This window comes from Camelus dromedarius, chromosome 5, assembly GCF_036321535.1.
Source record: "Camelus dromedarius isolate mCamDro1 chromosome 5, mCamDro1.pat, whole genome shotgun sequence".
Taxonomy (NCBI): Eukaryota; Metazoa; Chordata; class Mammalia; order Artiodactyla; family Camelidae; genus Camelus; species Camelus dromedarius.
This window is the reverse complement of record NC_087440.1, coordinates 27321256-27348466: the sequence shown is the minus strand read 5'-3', so window position 1 is coordinate 27348466 and position 27211 is coordinate 27321256. Positions and strand designations below refer to the sequence as shown.

The following is a 27211-nucleotide window of genomic DNA, read 5'->3' as shown; positions in this document are numbered from 1 at the left end:
CCTTTTAATGTTGCCCTGAAACTGAAATATTTATAACCCCTCATTTCTATTTCTGTAAAGGAAAGGCTCTTTAAAAGCCTCTCCTAGATATATAGTCTTGTTCTCCAAAGAGCTGAGAGAGCAACCTTTTTTTTTTTTTTAAAGTCTTTTAGCTTGAAGAGCAAGAGGCAACAAGGCAAAGACAGGAGAGACAAACGAGTTGAAGCGACCTTAAGAACTTTTAATAATGGCAATGGTCAGGTATATGAGTGCTTTCAGAAGCCTTCCCACTGAGCAAGAAAAATGTGATGTTTAATACAAGATGCTAGAAACTTCTGTTAAAGTGATAAACCAAAACCATGTGAAAACCTCTAGGTCTATTAGTTCTGAATGTTATTTCTAAACTTCCCCACCAACTATCAAGTAAAAGTCCTTTGGCTGGAAGAGAAACCATACTCCCTGCACACTGCCGAAATGTATCCAGGTAGATCCAGAATGTCTTCTGTTTTTTATATAAGATTTTTAGGGCAACTATGAACATCTGAATTTTGTTCAGACACAAGAATTGAAATGTAACACCACACAAGGAATATAGTATCGCAAATTTCTTTCATCAATACTGGGGTGAGTAAAGTACCTGGAGGTCCAAGATCAAGTACCTTAGTGAGGTTAGAATCCAGAACTCTGTACCCTAGTGCTAGTCCCCAAGTCTACTGTCATCGACACTAACTTATACAATGAAGAGGGGACCTGCAGAAGTCATTCGTGAGACACGCAGCCTTTTGGTTTGAAGCCAAGCCTCCTTCCTACCACCTTTTCTTCCACAGATGCTCTTCGGTTTCCAGTTTTTGTTTCAGTGCACGTTAAGTCAACAGGACAAATACTGTCTATTGGTTCAAGGCTCAAAGACCCTGCTGGGGTTTAATATTTATTATTCACACATCCTTTTTTTTTTTTTAAATTCTGAACTTTACTTTAATGTTTCACTGTTACCTTCATTTTGTGCTTGGAAAAATGGAAAAGCGATAACAATTTACTGCCTTTCTGTTGAATGGAAATTTGACTCAAATACTCTAAAATGTGGATGCGTCATATGAAATTTGATATTCTAAAAGTGAAACATCTATTTTATGTCCTGGGCTTCATGATTTTCAAAATCCTATATTAAATTTTCAGTGATTTCAGAACATTGCCAAGCAGTCTATTAAGTTCTATGTATAATTGTATTGTTTGTTTATAATAAATTAGCATTAGATCTTTATTATAAGAACAAAGTTTAAATAGTCCTTGGAGTCACTGCACATGTTCAGACACTTCAAACTTCGTTAAATTTGTTTGTATATCATTTGATTAAATATCCCAATGAAATTAGTAACATCTCTATTCTGTATAAGAAGAAATGAAAATAGAGACAGTAAATCAAATCTAAAACTCAACTTTTCTGACTTTCTCCTATTATCACATATTCAGGTTTGCATGTTCATAATCCTTTATTCTGTACTGCAGCTTTCAGCTAAAAAAAAAATGAGTGACCTGTGGGTGTTTTTTTTTTTTTAAATAAATATCTTTCATTATTGATTACTGATTAATCTTATCAGAAAAGCCACTTATTCAGGTGATTTGTACAGTTAATTTATGCCTTCTTACTGAATTAGTCTTCCAATTCAATTTTATCCACCCCCATGGATATAAAAGGACATTGCTGCATTTTTAAAAGTTTAAAAGTGAAGCTTAAGAAATTGCTTTGAACCAGATAACAAATATCTCAGAATTTATATTTTCTAAATCCACTTACTATTAGAAATACCATAAATATCTTTAATGCATACCTAGTCTATATTAAAAACCTGTTTTGATGTCAGATAAACATAATGTTTATATCTACAGATTTTTACAGTCTCTGTATAAGTCAAATACTAAAGGGTCGATTCCTAGGTAATGAATATAGAATCAGGAAACAGCTGTGAAATAAAATCGATGTACTGCTATCAAGTAGAAGTTCGTAAAGCAGACCTCTGATGCCTTTAGATTCCTCGCACGTACACATGCGCTGAGTAGTGGGCCATGCAGTTCCATTCTGCTCCAGCCTCTGAATGTGGCATTCTAACAACTGACCTGCAAAACTATCTTTAGTGGTTGACTCTAAGGCAAATTTCTTCCTTTAAAACTTAGAGAATGCCCTCTTCTGCTCATATTGCTCTTTTCTTAAAGATTTGCTATTTCTAATCATTTAAAATATAAATTTAGATAGATTTTCTTGACAATTTGGGTCAAATTCTAAAAGGTACTTTGAATTTCATTAGAGTCGCAGGCAAGTCATTTTCCAGAAGTCCATTTTTAATGTCTATGCTAAATAAATTAACATTTACAGACAAGACAAAACCATCATACGCTCTTGTAAGAATCCAAGGTAAATGTACAGAGGTGTATCAACTATTTCAAATTCTAAAACCAAGCATCTGCATGAGAATCACCTTGATTAAAATCTTCCAAGCTTAATTACTCCTTCTTAAATAATTTTAAATTCTATATTGGACAAAACAGATACAAACGTATTTGTGCAAATTAACTTTAAAAACATAGTATGGCTTAAAACTCACCAGTTAACTTCTGCAGCATCATACTATATGAGCACACTTGAGTCATCATTCTGCATTAGTCACCATTCTTAGTTCAAGTGAGCACATGGTACACATCTATAGGCAAAATAAACCCAATAACTTTCCCCCAAAAGGAATAAAGGATTGAGATGCTATTGAAGCAAATTAATTTCTAGGGACTCGGATAAAGACAATAAACATGAATAGAACTCAAGACATAAGATTTGCAGGGCTTATCTCGCCCTTTATGTGTTAGACATTTCTTGGGGAAATGTCATCTGCCTTAGGAGTAACATGAAATAGGCACGACTCATTCCACTCATTCTATCACGTGTTAAAAAAATAAAATTCATGCAATTTTCAAAAACTAATTTCTCATCATCCCAGTCAACAATTTCTTTAAAAAAGTTGAAGGGTAACCTCTGCTTTGAGATTACAATAAAATTAAAAATAGTTTAAATATTGCCATGATTAAGAAAAACAAAGTCATCATTTATGCAAGCTTAAGAATCCAAGTTGCTTGTGGAGTAAAATTAAAATCTATCACACAACAATCATTCTGAGCTACAAACTAACATGTAGCTTACCTTGCAAGTCACCTCACCAACTACTAATTTTACTTACATTAACGACAAGTATAACATTTACCAATTACAAGTCTACGGGTTTACTTGTTGGCAGTAGCTGAGCTTTTCCAATAGGGTTTTTTGGAGAACCTTTATACCAGACCCTCTCTTTTTCTGACGGCTTTCTAAGGACCCTGTTATTTACGCCAGGAGAAAAGCCCATATCATTACTTACAACAGATTTCAATATATCATGATTTGTCAGATCATCCAAGGGAACCTTAATTTGGCTGTTAGATATCACTTCCTGCTTACAAACTCGGGTAGACCCAAGAGAAGAATTCACAGAGTCTGGGTGCCTCTTCATCTGTAAGACAGCTGTAGAAGTTAATTTTGTAGATTTTGAAAGAGTATCAAGATTTGACTGTTTGCATGATGTAGACTTCTGTTCTCCAGGACCTGATTTGGCACGTGGAACACAGGAATCTTTCGACGTACTTTCTGTACAAGAGGGAAGAGCACTATCACAGCTCACTGATTTAACCAGAGGAGAAGCAACGTCACCAAGACTTGCTAATTTATGCCTCGTAGGTTGTCCGCCATACTCCAACAAAGAATTAATTCTTCTGACAGACTGACGGACCGGCGTACGCTGAAACTTAAGAGGTGACTTAACTTTTGTCTTACTTGATTCATTTAAAGAAAGCTGGTTAAACCACTGTATGTGGTCTGAAACCTTTCCATGCTCTGTCATTTGCAAGCGTTCAGAAACCGTTCCGTCACATGTTTCCACCAGTGACTGCTGTTTAACGATTCTTACAGGCCTAGGTTTTGACAAGTTAGTTCTGTTATATGCAACCTGCTCTGAGGAAGAGGTGCCAGCCACACCCTCCCTTGTAGGTGCACATTTCAGTAAGTTCTCTTCCATCCTGTTTTCATTCTCCTCGAATTTAGTATTTCGTGTATCCCTTAGGGACTCTTGTTTCTTTATTTGTTCATCACTGGATAGTTCTTGCTTGCTTAACTCACCTTTTGGTATACTCGAATGAATGCCATTTTCTAGTTCTGTCTTCATCTGAGTTGAGGAACATTTTACAGTGGCTCCTCTGTCCCATTTTTGAGTTTGATGTAGGGAGAAGTCTCTTTCTAAAAAGTTGTTTTCATCTTTACTAGTGTGGTGTTCATTTGATTCTATCACAGTCAAATTACTAGTTTCAAATAGATTTTCCTCTGGACTACATTCAATAGAAGACGTTTCATTGAATTTTACTTTCCCCACATTAGTTAATGATGACTGCCTGTGATTTATCAATGCATGAAGATTGCTTCCAGATTCAGAAAATGCCTTCTGAATTTTCACCACAGTCTTTGTGGTCAAGTTATTTTCATCCCCACTAAGAGAGCTACCAGTTACATTGTTATGCTTATTGTGTACATTAGAAGGGGTGAGCTCATATGAGCTAACAGACGATTTTTCAACTATCATATCAGGCTCCAAAGAAGAGTTTGCTACCTCAAGACTTCCATCTATTGGAGAAATTTCATTTCCATCTATTTCTTGAAAACTTGAATTGCTTGGTCCTGTCCAAGACATTCGATGACTTGTTCCAGCTAGTCGCTCTGGAGTTAATAAGTTTTCCTCAGACTTACTAATCTTTTTTGAACCTAAAATAAAGCAGTTCAGTGTTTTTAATCATTTACATTTGACCTAGTTGTGAAATATTATTCAAATACGTGACAAATTAAATACTAAGCATTTAATTCCAATAAATTAAAGATTTGTGTTAAAAGAAATAATTTTATATATAAATATGTCAAACATTTTGATATATACATTTATAAAGATCCTCCAACTGTTCACAGAAAAATACACTGCCAATTCGAATATTTTCACTATCCAAACACAAATTTTCAATTTCTAGAACAGTAGATTACTTAATATATTTTATCATTAAAAAAGCAACTAAAGGTTATATGTCAATTATATCTCAATCAAATGTAAAGTAATGTTAAAAAAAAAAAACTAGCATAGGCTTTTAGGGTAAAATTCTAACAATATCCTGTATATGTACCTTTCTTTGTTAATCTCTCATCCAAATCTGGGCTAAAAAGCAGACCTGTTTTTACAGATTCAATCCTATTTTTTAAACTTTGTTGATTTGCAAGTCGTCGACCAACATTTTCAGATCTATTGACATCAGGACATGCATTCTGTACAGAAAAAAAGTTGAAAAGTCTTGGTTAAGAAATAATCCTAGTTAATTCAATATATGAAGATAAAGTAAAATTTGGTAGTTATCAAAATCCTCTACAGCTAATTAAAAAAAAAAAATATATATATATATATAATTGAGGAACAATTTTATAGCAAACACAACATCCTCGCATGCATGCTGATGAAAAATCTAAGCATTTGACCTGCCTACTAGTTGATATTTTATGATCTAAAATGAAAACAGCTGGAAACCATAAACAAAAGGAAAAGACAAACTATGCACTGAGAAAATATTTGCAAAAGATGTGACTGACAAGGGCTTAATTTCCAAAATAATAGAAACAGCTTATAAAACTCAATAACAAAAAAACAACCCAATCAAAAAATGAGCAGAAGACCTAAATAGACATTTCTCAAAAAAAGACATACAGATGGCCAACAGACACATGAATAGATGCTCAGCTTCGCTAATTATTAGAGAAGTACAAATCGAAACTACAATGAGGTATTACCTCATACCACTCAGAATGGCCGTCATTAGAAAGTCTACAAATAAATGCTGGAGAGGGTGTGGAGAAAAGGTAACCCTCCTAAATTGTTGGTGGGAATGTAAATTGGTGCAGCCACTATGGAAAACTTACAGAGGTTCCTTAAAAAACTAAAATTGAGTTGCCATATGATCCAGCAATCCCACTCCTGGCCAGAGGAGAAATTCTCTAACCAGAGAAAACTCTAATTCAAAAAGATACACACACCCCGATGTTCACAGCAGCATTATTTACAATAACCAAGACACAGAAACAAACTAAATATACATCTACTACAGATGAATACGTACGTACACACACACACACACACACAATGGAATACCACTCAGCCATTGAAAAGAATGAAATAATGCCATTTGCAGCAAAATGGATGGACCTAGAGATTATCATACTAAGTGAAGTAAGTCAGACAGAGACAAATATCATATGATATCACCTATATGTGGAATCTAAAGTATTATACAAATGAAGATTTACAAAACAGACAGACTCACATACACAGAAAACAAACTATGGTTACTGGTGGGGAAAGAGGTTAGGAGAGGGATAAATTAGGAGTTTAGGATTAGCAGATACAAATGACTATATAAAATAAACCAGGTCCTACTGTATAGCACAGGGAACTATATTCTATATCCTATAATAAACCATAATGGAAAAAAATGTGAAGAAGAATATATTATACACACACACATAACTGAATCACTGTGCTGTACACCAGAAACTAACACAACATTGTAAATCAACTCTACTTCAATAAATAAACAAATATATAAGTAAGAACTGGCTCACACATTAACTTAAAAAAATTTTTTTTGTTATGACTCTGTGCAAGGGCCTGTTCACAAGAGTGAAAGAAAACAAAAAAACAAACCAAAATCTTACCCACATGGAATTTACATTCTCAATAGGGAGATTTAAAGCACAATAAGACAGACAGTAAATTATAATGTATAATATACAATACATAAGGTAAAAAGTGCTATGGAGAAAAGAAAAACAGGGTAAGAGGGACATGGAGTGGTAAAGTGTGGGGGGGTGATGTTTAACACAGTGATCAGAAGATGATTTGTGAGAAAAGAAAAATGAGAGTGAGAGTCATGAAGGTATAGGGGGAAGAACATTCCAGGGAGAGGAAAATGCTAGTGCAGTCTCTAAGGCTGAACAAAGCAAGGTCTGGCCCACTCGAGAAGCAGCAAGGAGGCAAGTGACTGGAGCTGAGTGAGCAAGGGAGAGTGGCAGGAGGAGGGCTGGAGAGGGAGGCGGGGAGCGGACCACCACAGCACTGCAGCTCAGTGTGGGAACTTTGGCTCCCCTCCCGCCCTCCTTCCCGCCCCCAGAGTGAAGCAAGGAGTCCCTGGAGAGTTCTAAGCAGAGAAGTGACATGACTTAACGCTGGTTTTTAGAGGATAATCTTGGCTCTAGTATTGCAGGAAGGTAGAAACAGATAGACCTACTAATAGGAGTTTATTATAGTAATCCAAGCTCCAGGTGACAAAAACTTAGAGATTAGAAATATAGTGCAGTGAGAATAGGTCAGTCTGGATGGATTCTGAAAGCAGAAGTTAGACAAGACTCCCTAATGGTTTAGACGGTCCATACGGGAGAGAGTGAGGGGTCAAGAATGCCTGCATGGTTTCTGGCCTAAGTGACTGGAAGAATGAGTTGCCATAACTGAGATGGTGAAGACTGCAGGTGCAAGCGCGGTGGTGGGGAGGGGGACTGGAGAAATAGCAGCAGTGAAGAAACGCATCTCGGAAGCTCTATTTGGGGCAGGTCACAATCGAGATGTCTGCTGGATCAACACGCAAGTAGGGAGGTCAAGTAGGTAGATATTAAACAGTCAAGTTGTTCAGGAGAGCTAGAGATATAAACTTGACATCTTAAGTAAATACAAGATGTTTGGAGCTGATGACCACCTCGAATAAGTGGAGTGCGAAAGAGAAATCCAAGGGCAAAGCTTTGAGCACTCCAATGTAAAAGAATTAGAAAATTAACTGGCAAAGGGGGAAGAAAAGCATGAGACTAAAGTGTCCTTGAAGCAAGGAAAGAAAGTATGCCAAAGAGGAGCGAGCCATCAGCCAGGTTCCATGCTGCTGACACATCAGGTCTAACAAGGGCTGGTATTTGTCCACTGGTTTTAGCAGTGCTGAATTCATGGGTGACCTAGTTCAGAGCTGCTTCAGTGACTGCTGGGGATGAAAACCTCCCTGGAAGTGATTTCAGCAGAATAGAAAAGGAGGAACAGGAGATAACAACTCAAGTGTCAGAGTTTGGTATGAAGGAGGAGAGAATGGGAGAGTAGATGAGGGGAAGGCAGGGATAAGAGTGTCTTTTAGCATCGAGTCTTCAGCTTTCTGCTAATATAAACATAAATGAAATGGTGGAAGACACTTACTCCATCTTTGCTACTTTTCCCTAGACTAAATTTCAAACGAAGAGATCTTCGAACCTTTTCTTTACGACTGATTTTAGGAGAGAAACAGCCTGCTTTTCCCGATTCCACCCTAGAAAGAGTGTAATTAAGAACATCAGTTTATAGCATAAGAACTGGAGGAATTCCTACAAAATAAAATGGGAGTCCAGAGCAAATCACATTGTTAGTAACTGAACAGAGTAACAATTTTCTAGGTTTAAGGTTTGAGATACCATGTATGAATATATTGTATTTGCACATAAAAATGATCTTTCCTGTTTATCATAAGTCACTTATAAACCAGAATCATTAGAATAGACTAGCTTTATATATTAACAGGAAATTTTAAAATTATACACATCAACATAAAATAGGATTTTAAGCAAGCAAATTGACTCAAATTAGGAATCTTTCTCTGGAGGATATATAAAGTGCACTTTATATGTAAAGATTGTAAAGGCAAATGGGATTTTTAAAAATTGATTCAAATATGATTCTCAGTAGGAAGACACAAAATATTTTATTAACTATATATACCAAATTTTTATCCAATGAAAACAAAATAAATGGATAAATTACCTGCAAACTTTTTTGCTTGCAATCCTTTTACTTCGCCTTAGCACACCTGTACTGATCAAATGGTTTCCACTGATGGCTACAGGAGAGAGCGAACTCTGAGATGACCCTTCTGGGCTTGTATCAAAGTGAACTATAAAAATAACCACACGTATTAGACCACACATACTTATTTTCTCTTCTAAGTATAAAATATTAATAGCAATTAGAGTCAAAGTCTTAATTTCCACCCCTAAACAACATCAAAAATCACATAATTTCTGCTTAGAATTTTCAGGGATTAAATAACCCAATTTAGCTAAAAATAGTATCAATTTCCTACATTTTAGTTGCCAATTAAAGGTCAGATTAAACATTACTTTTATATTAGAGTTTGCTTTAAGGTCTTTTAATATTACAGGCGGAGTGGGCATTGTTGCAGATTAGAGAAAGAGCAAGGTTTCAAGACAGACAGACTTGAGTTTGTCCCACTATTTACTAAATGGCTTTAGGCTCTGAAAATGGACTTCTATGGTGAATATAAATATTACTGTAATGTACGTAAAATGCCTAGCACAGAACCTACTACATAAGATTAATTAATGCTATTATCAAAAATAAACTACTGAAAACAATTTAGTATCTGAGTATCCAGTATACACCTGTTAGCCAACTGCTGTCCACCTGACTCTGGAGTGTAATTTATCCAATATTTTTTGTAAACAAACATAAACTTATGATCTAGGAGGGGAGGGTATAGCTCAGTGGTAGAGTGCATGTTTAGCATGCACAAGGTCCTGGGTTCAATCCTCAGTACCTCCACTAAAAAAAAAATAAAAACCTAATTAACTCTTCCCGAAAAAATAATTTAAAATATAAACTTAAAAAGTTTTTATGTGAAGTTCTGGGGAAAAAATGCTAAACAAACAAACAAACAAAAAAACACTTGATGATCTAGAACACACACCTAACCACTTGGCTACTGCCATGTTCTGTGCTAACAACTGGAGGCTACAACAGCTCATTTTGAATAAGTTATTTAACACTGTATCATGAAACTAACTATAATAAAAAAATTAGGAAAAAAAAGTTATGAGCAAAGGCTCCATATACAGTTGAGTTACGCTTGAATATTACCCAGGATACACTCAACAAACATGAACCCTCTCAACTTACTGTTGGTACTGACAAAGAATTTACACTGGTTCCCAAACAGAGATAGCAATGTCTTTTCAGTTCAGTTAAAAAAAAAAACAGAAAATAATACAACCATTACACTGACTTTGGGGTGCATTTGGCTAAAAAATATGTTGGAGGCAAAATAATATATGCAGTGTGACATAAACAGCTTTATGCCAGGGCTGCAGTCTAGTCACCTTGAAAATCTATTAGTGGTGACAAGGAGGCACAGCCAGAACACATGGAATAATGCACAGTTATAACACATCCAAGAAAAAATTATAAATCAGTACTCTATGGATTGTAGGTTAATATTGTTGCCTTTATACATTAAGAAAAAAGCATCGTATCTGTTATAATCTAAACTTAGAAGTCAAACCATTTCCAGTTTTGCAGATGGAATTAATTGAATTGTGGCTGAGAAAGTAGGGTCAAAGAAAACTGGTGAGTTAAAATAATAGGATTACTGATGCTGAACCTGTTAATTTTTTTTTCTATAAAAAAATGCATTGGGTAAGTAGGCTCATACTGTTACAGTAACACAAGAACAGTTAGTCTATTTTGGGGAGCTTGGAGAAAAGGAATCAGCAGGTTCATTTCTTGGGCAAGATGTCATATTGCTAATGAACAAAGGCAGGGAGAACTACGATTCACATCTGCCATTTGGAAATAGTCCTCCAAAGTGGGAAAGCTTTTAAATATTAAAAAAAAAAAAAACAACACTAAGTTACTTTAAGGGTGTAAGTCTCTAAACTGTGAATACTGAAAGAACTCTAGACGTAGCTTCAGAGTTCTTCATTACACTTTAATGAACCATAGAGAACTGGTAAAGGGCCATGGAGACCAAGTTGTTATTCTGTTCAACTTTTTAATAAAACAAACAAGGAAAATATAAACCCTTTGGACAGATAATAGAAACAAAAGAGAGGCTCTTGGGAAGAAGACCTCATAACCTAGTTAGCAAATTCAATATAAAACTCTTAACATTGTTTGAGACCAAAAAAATCTAAAACAATCAGAGACCACTCACATTTTGACTAAATGTGAGACAAACATGAGATGGAAGACTCTGAGTTTAGATAGGGTTTCATTTCATTTTGGGTTCATCATAAGGTTAATATGAGCCAACTTGTATTCTAGACTTGCTAAAGGAGGCAACTCAGTCCAGAACCACACTAGCAAAGAAATTTGGTATTCAAATTAGCATGATTATATTATACTTTTCTCTGGAGGCTCTTGTTGGCCACATTAGAAATTTGTAGTTCATTTGGAATAAAATGATCGAGCTGGTAAGGGATATGAAAATCATGCCATAAGGAACAGCATAAACAAAGTTTTTAAAGCTTTTTGTAAAAACTATTTGAGTATAAAACTTTAAAAATACCACCCCCTAAACTGTAACCCACAATGGTTACTCCAGTGGAAACTACCCCCACAACTGGATTCAGAAGTGCTCAAACACTGGAGACCTCAACAGGAGACAGCAACCCAGTGACAGCTACAGAGCCAGAAGTGACTAAAGTAGAATTCAGGATGTCTCATCACGTAAAACCTGAGCACTGGTGCTATTCATGGAAGCCCCTAACCTTCTAGGCATGGCTGTAAAACAAACACAAACACACACACACACACACACACACACACACACACACACAATTATACTAAACCAATGTCTATTTTAAAAGTTAGGGGACTTTATAAAAGTTCAGAAACTTGATAAAACAGAGAATAAAGCTCTTGGTCCTAAAGGGTAGTATTAATATGAAATAGTACTTTGCCCAGAATAGGTACTCATATTAATATTTACAGCCCAATTATATAAATTCTATTTGCTACCTGATACTGGTGTAGAACTGCTACTGAAGAGATTACTCGGCAACAAATCAAAGTTAAAATTGTGCTTGATGGACTTCCTTTTCTTACTTGAGAAACCATGAGAATCTACTGGCAGTTTACGCTTAGCATTTGGCGTAAGAACTGTTGGTGATATGGATAGCTGGGCTGGAAAAAAAAAATTGTTATTTCTCCCACAGAGTTGATAAAATACAAACACTTTATATAATTTCTTCTTATAAAGTTATTACTTAGAGCTAACCCAAAACTAAGGGGATATGTCAAGATTCTTAGCAAATAGTTGTAACTTAAACCAAACAGACTAAAAGATGCATATAATTCACATTAAAGAGTATTAAATAGGGAAGAAAAAGTATAACCAAGATATTGAAACAAAAACAGATCTAAAAATTATTTTTGCTTTTCATCATAACTGAGTATTAACAGTTAATGTCCTCAGTCTGGAAAACAAAACAAATAATCACATTTTCTGTTACTGGGTTGAATAATTTCAGCCACAAGCAAACCAAGATAAAAAATTGGAACAAACACTAATAAACTTCTGGTTCTAAAGTAAAAATGAGATTGAGTTATTTTCACATGTTCAATGGCATCCAACTTATAAAAGAATGTGACTTAGAATATCAAAGATATAACAATAGACTAAAATAAATTCTTACCTATGATTTTAGGTTCATTATATCCAATGTAATTAGCAATGTCATAAAATAATATTATAGTATAATATCTCCACTGAAAATTATATTTGGAATTGATTAAAATAAATTATGTAATAATTTTTGCATAATATATAGAAATTTTCATTTAAGTAAATATATATATACCTACCAATTCTTTCCTGTTGAGGTGTAATAGAGGGTGTTCTATTAGGTTTAAATTTATTTAATGCTCCACTAACAAAATCTGAAATGCAAGGCATATATAATCATATAATCAATTATAACTTAACATTTACCTCTTTCAACAATAATTCATATTGATATCTGTGGTCTTATAGCATCTAAGTTTATATCAGCGTATATGTTTTAAAGTCACTTAAGGTCATTTAAAAGGAATTATTCCAAACAGGAATATATCTATTTTTATTCCATTCTCCACTTATACCCATATAACTCTCAAAATATAAATAAATAAGAAGTCATACTATACAGAATTAAATGTAAAACAAGGATGTATAATGTACAGAAAGAGTATAGAAGAGGAAGTCATTACTTTTTGAGAAAGGGAAGAAATGGCAACAAGAGAAGAAGCTTTGTAAGGGAAATAAAATCTGGACAGTGTTCTGAAGATTTAGTAGGTGTTGATTAGGTAGGAAGATAGAATTCAGACAAGGTGACTAGCATATGTAAAGGCATGTTAAAAAAAAAACCAGAATTTATGCACACTAGAAACCAGGACTTTGATACTCATAGAGCAAACACTGAATGATGGATATGGTAAGAGATAAGTCTTATACTAGGCAGATAAGTAAAGGCAGAACAAGGCCTGTATGTCATTTTGAAGAACCTGAACTTCTCCAAAGGTAAAAAGGAGCAAAATCATCATCTCTGCACTTTAGAAAAGTCACTTTGGCAGCAGTATGATAGATTTAGGGGGTCAAGAATCCTTGGGGACAGGTAAACTAGCTAAAGGTTCTCTTAAGTATGGTATTTAGTCATCCAACAAATCTGTAAGGCAAATGAAGATAAGATGCTATCGGCAGGAAAAGGATTCTTTGATCTACAAGACAATTTATTCATACCTCATAGTAACCACCAAATGTAAAACTAGAGCAGACACAAAACATAAGAGAAAACTGAGAAAAACATCATAGAAAACCACCAAACCAAAATGGCGGCAGAAACACAAAAGAAAAAGAAACAATGGAGATACAGAACAACCAGAAAACAAAAGACAAAATGGCAATACTAAGGCTTCATCTATCAATAATCATTGAAAATGTAAATAAATTGAATTTACCAGTCAAACACAGAATGGCTGGATGGATTAAAAAACAAGACCCAACTCTATGCTACCTCCAGGAGACTCATCTCAGCTCTAAAGACAAACATAGGCTCAAAGTGAAGGAACGGAAGATGATACTCCAAACAAATGGCAGCCAAAAGAAATCAGGTATAGCTATACTCATAGTAGACAAAAAAGGTTTCAAGCCAAAAAAGGTAACAAGAAATACAAGTGGACATTATATAATGATAAAGGGGTTAATTCATCAGGAGGAAACAGTTAATATATGCACCTAACATAGGAATGCTAAAATATATAAAGCATATAAAAAGCAATTATTAATAGACCTAAAGGGAGAAATTGACAGCAACACATTAACAGTAGGGAACTTTAACATCACACTTAGCTCAATGATAGACAGAAAGTCAACAAGGATATAGCTGCCTTAAATGAAAAAATTAGCCAAGTGAACTTAATAGATTTATATAGTTCATCCCACACCAATACAGCAGCATACACATTCTTCCCAAGAGCACATGGATCATTCTCATGGACAGACCATAAGCTGGGACACAAAACAAGTCTCAGTAAATTTAAGAAGACTGAAATCATCTTTTCCAATCACAATGGTATGAACCAGAAATCAACTATAAGAAAGCTGGAAAAATCACAAATATGTGAAGACTAAACAACATGCTACTGAACAACTACTGGACCAAAGAAGATAAAGGGGGGAAAAAATACAGATGAATTCCCACCAAACATTCAAAGAAGATTTAATACCCATCATCAAATGCTTCCAAAAGACTGAAGAGGAGGGTACACTTGCTAATAACTCTCTTATGAGACCAAATTACCCTGATACCAAAACCAGACAAGACAACACACAAGAAAATTACAGGCCAGTATCTCTGATGAACATAGATGAATAAATCCTCAAAGAAATGTTGGTAAACTGAATACAATATTACATTAAAAGGATCACAAACCATCATGAAGTGGGATTTATCCCAGGGATGCAAGGATGACTCAACACCCACAAACCAACAGACAAGTTACACCACATTAATAAAATGAAAGATAAAAAAATATGATCATCAATAGATGCAAAAAAAGAATTTTACAAGATTCAACATCCATTTATGATAAAAAACTAACAATAAAACGGGTATTGAAAGGACGTACCTCAACATAATGAAGGTCATTTACAATAAACCCACAGCCACCATTATACTCAATAGCAAAAAGATAAAAGCTTTCCCTGTAAGATCAAGACAAGGATGCACACTCTCATCACTCTTATTCAACATAGTATTGGAAGTCCCAGAGCAACTAGGCAAGGGAAAAAAAAAAAGCTATCCAAATTGAGAGGAATAAGTAAAACTGTCATTATTCGCCAATGACTTTATATATATACATATATTAAAAAACTCTGAAGACTCCACCAAAAATGTTTTAGAAATAATAAACAAATACAGTAAAGTTGCAGGGTACAAAAAAATCAATATACAAAAATCTGTATAGTTGCATTTCTATACAGTAACAATGAGCGAGCAGAAAGAAAAATTAAGAAAACAAACCCACTTACAATCACAACAAAAAGAATAAAGTACCTAGGAATAAATTTAACCAAGGAGGTAAAAGACCTGTACACTGAAAACTACAAGACACTGTTGAAAGAAACTGAAGAAGACAAAGAAACAGAAAGATATTATGTTCATAGATTAGAATTACAAAGCTATAGTATTCAAAGCAGCATAGTATTGGCAGAAAAACAGACACATACCAATGGAACAAAATTGAGAGCCTAGAAATCAACCCACATATATATGGACAATTAATGTATGACAAAGGAACAAAGAACATAAAATGGAGAAAGGACAGTCCCTTCAATAAGTGGTATTGGGAAAATTGGACAACCAGTGCAAAATAATGAAACTAGACCACTTACACCATACACAAAAATCAACTAGAAATGGATGACTTGAACGTAAGACCTGAAACCATAAAACTCCTAGAAGAAAACACAGGCAGTAAGCTATTTGATATCAGTCTTAATGTCTTTCTGGATGTTTCTTTGGTCAAAGGAAACAAAAGCAAAAATAAACAAATGGGAGTACTAAAAAGCTTCTACACAGCAAAGGAAGCCATCAACAAAACAAAAGGACAACCTACTGAATGGGAGAAGATATTTGCAAATCTTATACTTGATAAGTGATTAATATACAAAATATATAAAGAACTCATACAATCCAACAACAAAAAAACAAACCACCCAATTAAAAATGGGCAGAGGTTCTGAATAGCCATTTTCCCAAAGACATACAGATGGCCAACAGGCACATGAAAAGATGTTCAACATTACTAATTATTACAGAAATGCAAATCAAAACCATAGTGAGATATTACCTTACACCTGTTAGGATGGCTACTATCAAAAAGGCAAGAAATAATAAGTGTCGTAGAGGCTGTGGAGAAAAGAGAATCCTCATACACTGCTGGTGGGAATGTAAATTAGTGCAGCCACTATGAAAAATATGGAAACGCCTCAAAAAATTAAGAATAGAACCACCACATGATCCAGCTACCCCATTTCAGAGTAGTATTTATCCAAAGAATACAAAAACACTAATTTTAGAAGACATATACACCCCTATGTTCATAGCAGAATTATTTTCAATAAACAAGGTAAGAAAACAACCAAAGTGTCCTTCAATAGGTGAATGGATAAAGAAGATGTAGTACACATACACACACATATGAACACACACACACACACACACACACACACACCATGAATACTACTCAGCCATAAAAAAGGACAATATCTTGCCATTTGTGACAAGAGGGATGGATCTTGAGGGTATTATGCTAAATTAAACAAGTCAGACAAAGAAAGAAAAATACCATATGATTCCAATCATATGTGGAGTTAAAAACAAACAAACAAAACACCAAAATAAATGAGCAAACCAAACAAACCAAAACAAACACACAGATACAGAGAACTGAGTTGTGGTTACCAGAGGGAAAGGGGGATGGGGAAGGGAGAAACGGGTAAAGGGGGTTAACTGTACAGTGACGAATGGAAAGGAAACTTTTGGTGGCGAGCATAAACTTTTGAATGTGTATACATAAGTCAAAATATAATGTCCACATGAAACTTATATAATGTTATAACCAATGTTAACTCAATAAAAATAAATAATTTTTAAAACGGAAGGGAGAAGCTTGCTGGGTAAAACATTTAGGCTAGAGTTTAGCTAGTGGATATTATTTGAACAGCAGGGGTAGATAGAAGTAAAAATATATCAATAAAAAGTATAAGCAAAAGAACAAAGTGTCTAAAAAAACAATGAATAAAGAAAGCAGTTTGACTAAAGTATAGACCACCTCAAGGAGAGACAGGAAACAGTAGAAAGGCACGGTAAAGCAGCCCTATGAAAGGTCTTTAATGTTAGGCTACAAATGTCAGTATTATTAATGGAAGTTTCTGAACGTTATGCACGTGAGATATGTGATTAGAGTTATATGTTAAGAATATCAGCCTTGACAGCAATAGGCAGAGCAGATTCAAGGAGGAAGCACAAAGACCAAGAAGGAAATTCTTACAGTAAACACTGCAGATAGAATCTTATAAAACATGAAAACTGTGAATACAGATGGTAATAAAAGGCACCCATGGTTTAAAGCTCACGTGATAAGAGAATGGTGGTGCTGTAAACTGAAAAAAAAAATTCCAGCAAAACCAGTTTTAAGAAGGTGAAGATGATCATTTCGAAAGGCTGAGCATAAAGCACCAAGGAAAAACAGAAGTAAAGATGTCTGCCTAGTAGAGGCTGTAACTGAAACAGAACTGACATTTGTGGGACAACAGTGGTAGAGATCCAGAGCTCATCTACTTAGACGTGATAAGTAAAACTGTAGGATGTGTGAAATTATAAAAGGGAAAAGGTAATGAAGATGATTGGTGTCTAACAATATCTAAATTTGGGGTAGGAAGGTTTATGGGTTGAACTGAATCCTCCAAAAAGATATGCTTAAGTCCTAACTCCCAGTACTTGTGAATGTGACCTCACTTAGAATTAGGGTCCTTACAGATGAACTCAAGTTAAAATGAGGTCATTGGGGTAGGCCCTAATTCAGTGTGTCAGGTGTCACTACAGGAGGAAAAGTTGGACAGAAAGACACCTAGAGAGACTGCCATGAAATGACCAAGTCAGAGATTGGAGTGATACAGCTACAAGCCAAAGAATGCAAGAATCAACAGCCACCACTAGAAGCTAGAAGAGGCAAGAAAAAGTTCTCCCTCATAGGTTTCAGAGGGACCGTGGGCCAGACAACACCTGGATTTCAGACATCTAGCTTCCAGAACTATGAGACAATACATTTTGGTTGTTTCAAGCTGCCCAGTTGCGGTACTTTGTTTCAGTAGCCCTAAGAGATGAACACAGAAGGCATGAGGGGAATCTACAAAGGAGGCAAGAAGAAACAGAAGGAGGCACTATCATACAAGCCAGAAGATTCAAAAAGGAACGGGACAGGTAATAGCAACTGGCTCTGATACTCAAAAGGTAAGAAATGTCCTAAGGCAACTGGAGGAGGAATGGCCTCAGTCTTCTAGATGAAGAAGATAGTAAGTCTTATGACTGATTCCACCATGAGGAAACTTTGGTTCTTTTTGATTCTTCCTTGGTAATGTTTCCTTCATTACTTAGTTCATTCTCCTGACTAATTCACAGCACTATTTCAGATCACGATCTCATACCTAGATTATTGACACACATTTCTGACTATCCTCCTCACCTCCAAGTCTCAATTCTCCAAACCAGATGATTTTCTAAAACAGTTTAATCGTGGTATGCCTCTCCTCAAAACTTCAATGCTTCTTTAATACTCAGCTTAATGTTCTAATTCTTCAGCCTGACATCACGCTCACCATAGTACCATCCCAATCCCTAGGATGAACCTCTCGGGTCATGATTTTCGTATTTATAGACACAGACATGTATCACTTCTGCCTCACGCAAATCTTTCTTCAGAGCATCCCTCTCATCTAGAAAAGGATACAAATATTCTGACCCTCCACCCAGTTCCCTTAGATTCTACTCATTCCTCAAGAAGGTTCAGTTTGACCTCCTCTTTGAAGAGTTCCTGGGTCATTACAGCCAGGGAACTTTTCTCCTATGAACACATTTTATGTTTGTGCTAAAGATCAAACATGTAGTATTAGGTTGTGTTGCCATTTTTACTTTTCACATGCATACATCATGTCTTTCCAATGATGCTATAAGCCCTAAAAAGACATACACCATAGCTTATGCTTTTTAATGTTCAAATGCATTTCAGGCAAAGGCAAACTGCTGTACCTTCATAGCCGGGACTGCCACCGCCGCTTACCTCCTACACTTTGTCTTCGCTTTCTCTTATAGTCACCAGGAGTTTCACATTCACCTTCTTCAAAGCCTTCTAGTGATGGAGTAGCACAGAGACCATCAATACCCAACATAGCTGGTATCTTTTCTAGGATAAAATCTGGAACATGCCCTAAACAAAAATGTTCATAATTAAGATCTTTCCTTACTCCCCCTCAAGAGGTTGAAATAGCACATAGCCACCTTCTAACAATTGTCTTCATAATTCACTTAGAAGAAGCTGGAATCTCCCTCATTTAAACAAATCCCATTACTTAATAATAAGGCAACTGCATCTTACCGATATCTGATGCACAATCAATGAGAGTCTGCACTACTGCAGCCTGTAATCGTAGCTTCTTTTCTGTGTTAGCAGACATCTTTTCATGTCCTTCACTCGTCTGAAGAAGGTTTGGTGCAAATATTACAGCCAGATTGCTGCTATCCATCTTATTCTCACTGGACCTTGAATGAGCCCAAAATAAAAATACAGAGTTAAAATAACATATTGAGCACGTTTTAAAGACCTCTTACTTTATCGATTAAACACAAGTCAAAATACAGCTACTCTTCATCTACCCATCTACATAATTGGCTTGAAACAAGACAGAACCAGAAATACACAGCTTCTGTGTGCTTAAATCTATGTCATAAAAACACTGCTACCCACTGAGTCCACACTTTGTTGTTCCACACAAATTGAACATGTCTCTGAGTTTCAAACCCACACATAGAAAATTCAAGGTACTGAAGTATGTCTAGAACAAGCAGGCTCAATGACAGCAAGAAGGGACAAATCTGAAAAGCAAAAAATCCAAATATTTAAAAACACAGTAATCTGAAGCCTTTCAGTGGACTAAGAATCCTATAAACATCAATAAGCCATTAAGCCATTCATAATGACAACTCTAGGACAGAAAGGAAATATTAAATTATTCGGTATACTGTTTTTTAAATTATAAATTATACAGAGTATAATTCTTATAGTAAGGAAAACTATAGTATTTTTAAGAAAAATTTCCATTCCAAATAAAATTTAATTTATTATCATAAGGTAAATCTAGGTAGTTGAGAAATTAAACTATCATCTCCCAAGACTTAATTAGTACATACCTAAGGGAAACTTTCCTGAGAAAGCTAAAGAAGTATCTTAATACATCAATTGTGTGGTCAGCCATAAGACAGGAGAGCAACAATGTAGCTGTGTTCTTCTCCTCTGTTCTCAACTGTTGAGCTTTGAAAAGTGCTTCATGCAGATCAGCGGGGAGAATGGGCTCTGGCAATTCCCTAAAAAACTGCTTAAGGAGTCCTGCAATATCACAGGGAGGTGCAGAAGACAGGCATCTTTCACCATGATCCAGCTTATTCTGAAATAAATATAATAATCTTGAGCATTTGGGGGCAAAAGGGTTTGTTGCAAATAAAGTATCCTTTCTTATACTCTAAAGAGTTTTCTTTAATAAATTTCTCTTAACTCTTGTTTCAGTATATATCACTCCTTTTCAGAATGCTAAAAACAAAATTAAAAAATTTTTTTCATTTCATATAGTACATTATAGAAACAAGGGCCATGGATTTGAGAGTACTCGCTAAACTTTTAAAGCATTATATAAATAGCATTGATTATAACAATCATTTCACAACGTGTATATATTTCAAAACATCAAGTTGTACACGTTATTTATCAACTATACCTCAATTTTTTAAAAAGCATTATATAAATGATATACAGTTCATTTTGGAAAAAGCAAAAAGGTTTGTCTGCCATGAAAAAACCTATTTGCAAATTCAATCTCTATCAATAATTCATGTAACAGTTCTAAACATTTCAATCCTAAAGACCATATCAAAAAGTGGTACAAATGAAAAATTAAAGTTCAAGAATATGCTTACCTTTAGTGCTTTTAGACGAATAACAGATCCTGATTTCCTAAAAAGCCCTTCTGTATGAATATGCTCTTCTAAATTTGTGCAAGCATCAACAAGAAAACTGAAAGAAAGAACTCTTTTCAGGTGGCAAGATACATATCTCACTAAATCCTATTCTCCTGCCAAACTATATAAGCAGACTAAGTATTACACCCCTTTCAGGAGCTCTGATGCCACAAATCCCTTTAACCTCTATGATAAACAGGTTACGTTTAGTTTTCCTTCTTGCTTCCTGAATTCTTCTCTAACACCCATCTTTTCACTCATAACTTCAATGAACCTGCTCAACCCTACATCCTTGTCTATCTTAATCCATTTCTTTGCTTCTGCTCAGAGCATAAGATTTTTTTTTTTTTAACTGCGTTCATTTCTTCATATGCCAGCCTTTGCTCAAATCTCTGCAGTCAGACTCATCCCTGTTACTCCATCAAGGTCACTAACGCCTTGCCAAGTCCATGGTCAATTCATTGTCTTCATCTTGCTTGTCCTACTAGCATCCGACACCCTTGACCATTCCCTGATGATCTTAAAAATATTCTTTTTCACACACTTCTGGTTTTCTTGCTGTCTCTCTGACTGTTCCTCCTCCAACTTCTTTTCTGGCTCCTCTTCTTCTCCTAGACTTCTACACCCTAGGATCACCCAGGGCTCTGTCTAAGGCCTTCTCCTTTTCTTCATCTTTACTCTCTCCACAGGTGATCTTGCCCAGCATACAAAACTTAGAAAACCTACCATCTATTACATTTGCCCAAGAATAAGGCAAGGTTTTTCCCTCATCAACATTACCTCTCAGAAAGTCAGATATATCCCAGTCCTTACAATTCTCATATTTAGAGGTATGTGCTCAATTTCTTTATACTGAACAATTTTTAACAATCAGTATTGGCTGCAGATACGTAGTTAATATTAATAGCTGGTAACAACAAATCTGAATGGATATCAGCTGCAAGCAAATGAAGGCATTGTACTGGTGCACAGGGGCTCAGTGTTGCAGAGGGTAATCAACAGAAAAGTTTTTTTTTTTCCTTTCAAGAGGCAGGCAAAGACATTATAATAAAGATTTAGTCATTATTATTAGGGTTGTGACTGGGATTCCAAATGTTGAAAATCATCATAAAATAGCCATGTATAAGCCATTTAAAAGTAAAATAGTAAGTGGTTACTTCATGAAGATTGTGAATCTGTACCTTTAGGCTGAATGAGGGGAAACTGTTCTAAGGCAGGGAAGTGTTCAACAAATGCTTTTGGACCATGCATCAATTAAAAACCTAAGTTATTGGACTGTGGTAGCCAGAATGAATCCTACTTTGGATAGAGGGGAAATAAATTAGTAATAGCTAAGATAATTTCTTTACATGAATTTTTAAACTGTTTTCTTAAGATATAAACTTCCCTAGTAATTTCTGATGTATTTCGTTCAAAAGAGTATTTACAGATAGTGACACAGAAAGACTCAAGTGTTGCATAATTTACATTGACAAATACTCTAATATCTGAGCTTAAATATTCTTTTAGTCAACATTTCTAAAACAAAAAATACTAAAATTATAACTGAATTGGTAGTTTAGTGTATTACTGACTATAATCAGAACTACAGTGAAAAAATTGGCTACAACTGAAAACTGACTTAACAGAACAATAATAATTTGCTTTCTAACATTTATTCATCACTGAACCTTAAAATTCAAACCTGAAAATGAGTGTACAAATTAAAAAGTTAAAATATGCAAAAGTTTAAAAACAACTTTCACATTAGTTAATGCTGAGAAATAAAATCATTTGCTAGTTCCAACTAATTGTGTGAGTCAATCAACTAAACATTCAAATACCAGTTTGAAATATTTATTCTTCATTTCAAACTTTGCTTACCTTGGAATATGTCCATATTCTGGTACAACACACTGGGGCAATGCATTAAAAGGTACTCCAAATATTTTACCCTAAAATGACAAATTCAGTTACTCTAACACAAATATTACATAAAATGTATGTTGTCTTAAACATTAGGCAAATTAAAAACCTAACAAATAAAACAAGATAGCAGAAATAATCTCTCAATCAAGACAGAAAACAATTATATCAAGCACATTTGTTAAAAAGTAACTACTTTTTACTCCACATTATGTTAGGTGCTGGGAGTACAAAAATGGTCAAGTTAGGACATTGCCTGAAGCAATGTAGCAAATTCTGTTAGTTTCCAATCCCATAATAGAAAATCAAATCATTTAGTGTTCAGCCAGGAAATTCTTAAACAGAATTTGGCCCAAAACACAAACACTAACATTTCTGGAAAAATACTAATTTCCTTCAGTAACTATATAAATACTGATCTTAAACTTTCTGTTGGTCACATCATAAAAACTAACTTGGACAAAAGGCTAAATTGACTGATAACAGTAATTCCTGTCACTTAGTGGGTACTTCCTAACATTATATCAGGGTGGTTACTTGGAGACCTGATTATCTTTTCCATACTCTATGGGAGAGCACTACTCAAACTGTTCTGAGGTACCCAAGGTAGGGACTCTGCAAAAATATTTAATTCAAATTTCATTTCATACTTTGAAAACCATTTTTAATAAGTCACATTCAAATGTATTACTCATATTCAAATTTTAATACATTTGAATATTCCAAGAGTACACTGGTATGTTAGTTATGTTTCTGTACACCTCTGGATAAAGAATCTGCCACGATCTTTGGGCATACATTCAAACTTCTTAAAAATGAGTCACTGATTAAGAAGGTTGTAGCTTTGCCTTGGACTTAAAAATAAATTCACACCTGTATATATCTGCTTATGTAAAATTAGCTGTGTGGGCACACCTAGTCTCACAAATGTTAATTTAGCTTAGATGCATCTGCTTTCCATGAATGCTCTTGAAGCACTTATGTTTTAAGAGCATCTTACTTAATATTTTATTTATAATCAATACGATTATATTGATCAATCCATGCCATTCGGCATTCTAAGTGATTTGACAAATTTTACTAGTCCTTTTTTCAAGCATCTGGCTCAATTTAATTGATGAATATAGAAAAGACTGTATAGTACAGTGCATAAGAAAGCAGGCTCCTAGAGGCAGGACTGCCAGGCTTTAAAACCTTGGCTCTTCCACATATTAGCTGAGTGATCTGAATCAAAAAATCATTCTCTATGCCTCAGCATCCTTACATATGTCCTAAGTCATAGAATTATAGAGAGAATTAAATGAATTAAACGATGTAAAACATCAGCGTCTGACAGCAAGAATTCAAAGAATATTTGCTGCTGTTACACTTATCATTTCAAGGTGAGCTACTAAAAAAAATTATCATGGGCAACTCCTTATTTGGGTAATCAGAATTTTCTTGATACTGTGCAACCAAACAAAATGCAAAAATGTATCAGATGCTGAAGCTGATTCTAAGTTTACAAATGTCATATATAACTAGAATTCAGATTTTTTCCAAGTCTCATTAGTCTCAACTGACTTCACAAACAAGTGCTAGAATGTAATCTCATAAAATAAAACTAATAACATGCTTTTAAAATTTTATATATTAGACTACCATTTAAAATACCTTTAAAAGACTTCTAGCACTTTTCTTAAAGACTCAAAAATATCATTAGATAACAAACACCAAAATGCTAAAGAAATCTAGTTTTCAAATACTTGCTTAACATGTTAGATCTCATTCCTGTAACATGATGATCTTCTGTACTTATTAGAATACTTTTATTAGGGTTTCTAGCACGACTGCTAACTAAGATGTAAACCACTGATTATCAAAACGACTATCATTAGTTGACTAAGTGGCTTGTGACAGGTACTGTGCTAGTTTTATCTACAGATTTTATCATTTTTAAAATCATCGAACCCAAGGAGAGATAACCATTGTTCCTATTTTATAGAGTAGGAAACTGAAGCTCAGGACAAGTAGCCCAAGAGAGTAGAGCAGGATTCAAACTCAGGTCTGTCTGACTCTAAAGGCAAGTGTCAGTTTTTCTTAAGGAGTGAGAAAAAAATCTGTGTACAAATTCTTTCATATACTTACAAAACCTACTACATTTGAGATCTTGGAAAGCCAATTTTACATTCAGAAGAAATCATTTAGTTTTTAAATATAAATAAATTTGTTGCCATTATGTTGCAAAGAACAAAAATAATTTCCCCAGAATTTTGTAAGTTATCAAGAGGTATGAAATTATTTGTTAGTTTTCTTCTCCAAGCACTTATTTTCTTTCAGAAACTATAAACTATTCAGTTATGCAAGTTAATTTTTAGTTTTCATTTCTAAGTATTTAGAAAGCACCATATAATTAGGCAAATAAATTGAAAATAAAATGCCTTATAGTCAACTTATTACTCACAATGAAATTCTTGATGATTCTGTACAGATATGAAAATCTCATTCAAAATCCCATTACCTTAATCCGCCCCACCTAAACCATTAAATGCTTCTAAATCATTCCACAATGGCTTCTCAATTTACTCATTAAAAAACAAAGAAACAAACAAACAGCTTTAATGTCTCAAAAGTATGATATAGCCAAGGAGAAAGCATGTTTTTTGTTTCAAATTGGTGAACATAAAATTATTATCAGCAGGTCAATTATCAGCAGAATAATGGTCTGTTTCTAATGCGGTGACACTTTCTCATCTACTGGTTTATTTAGAAAATGTACTGGCACCCCTTGTCCCTCTCCAAATCTTACTCTAAAACAGTGGTGGTGAGGTAGTGTTTGTCTCCCTTCCTACGTGCAATTTGTTCAAAAAACAATACATTGGCAGTAAGTGGAGACATTTTTAATTGCCACAACTGGGACATGCTACTGACATCTAGTGCGTGGAAGCCAGAGACGCTGCTAAACACCCTACAATGCACAGGACAGCTAACTCCAACGACCCCCGAATTATCTAGTCCAAAATGTCAGTGTTCCTGAGGTTGACACACTTAACCCATTCTCCTTTGAATCCACGAAGGAACATTTTAGTATGACCTGATAACAAGTGATGGTAGAGGGTGCCCTCCCCCCCGGCCCCCCGCCGCCGCGTTTTTTAAAACGTAAACCTCTTTCCCCAGAACTTACCACTATTTCCGCTGCTGCTGTTTCCAGTCTCTTGCGATCGCACTGCCCACGGCCACCCTTAACCTTAATGCCATAGACAGCACGGAGCTGCTGTACCACGGCCAACCGCACTAGCCTCTGATCCCACATCCCGGACACGTCGCCCACTCTCCGGGGCAGGATCTGAGTCCTGACCCTCGTTCGCCACCAAGTCTTCCAACTTCCAAACACTCTCAGTTTTGCGCTCAGCTCTGTTGCCTTCCGGCCACGTCTGGCACTCTTCCGGCCACGGCCCCCAGCCACTTCCACAACTTTTTCCTTGACCTATACACTTTCACCGACCGCCTTCTCTTAGCCCTTTGACCTAGCCACACCTCACCTTTCCTTCACTTACACCGGCCTTCTTTCTTGTCACTCGATCCTTTCGGCTACTTACACAGACCTCCCTTCTTTCTCCCTTTCGGTTCCCAGTACCACGCCTGTTAACCAGCTTCTCACCACTTTCGGCCACTTTCCTCCAAACCTTCCTTTGCCCTCGTCTCTCTCCGAAACGTAAACAAGACCCTTCCCCTCGTCCCCTCCTGCCCCGGCCAGCTCAGCAGGGCGCCTGCCCCTGCGTTCCCGCGCCCCCCGACCCTAGCCCAGCCGCCGGACCAGCCGGTTGCTCAGGCGCCTCTTCCAGTCCCGGTCCCCGCCCGGGCTGGTCGCCGCCGTTTCACAGACTGCTCCTTCCCTCCCCCATCAGCCTGCCGGGGCTCCCCGGCCAGCACATGCCGATGCGCTCACTGAAGTCCGACGGCTCTCCCCATGCCTCCGCCACTCCGCGTCTACCGACACCCGGAGCCCCTGCGACCCGCCCAACCGCGGCCCCAGCCCAGGCTCAAATGGCAGCGCCAAACAGCGCTCCGCACTCTGATTGGTCCGCTCCTCTTTTCAAAATCAGGACCCCGGAGGGTGGC

The 27211-nt window shown here is 35.8% G+C and overlaps 1 protein-coding gene across 1 annotated transcript; it reads right to left on the bottom strand.

Annotated features, from left to right (window-relative positions):
- Positions 1-2199: 2199 nt before the first annotated feature.
- On the bottom strand, positions 2200-27120 carry ARHGAP11A (Rho GTPase activating protein 11A). Its single transcript, XM_010981172.3, has 12 exons — positions 26274-27120; positions 23069-23139; positions 21164-21260; positions 20384-20637; positions 19572-19735; positions 19257-19403; positions 12741-12815; positions 11895-12059; positions 8904-9033; positions 8307-8415; positions 5218-5356; positions 2200-4810 (listed from the first exon to the last, which is right to left on the bottom strand). The coding sequence occupies exons 1-12, from the start codon at positions 26400-26402 to the stop codon at positions 3231-3233; spliced, it is 3060 nt and encodes a 1019-aa protein (XP_010979474.3). The 5' UTR covers positions 26403-27120; the 3' UTR covers positions 2200-3230.
- Positions 27121-27211: the final 91 nt, after the last annotated feature.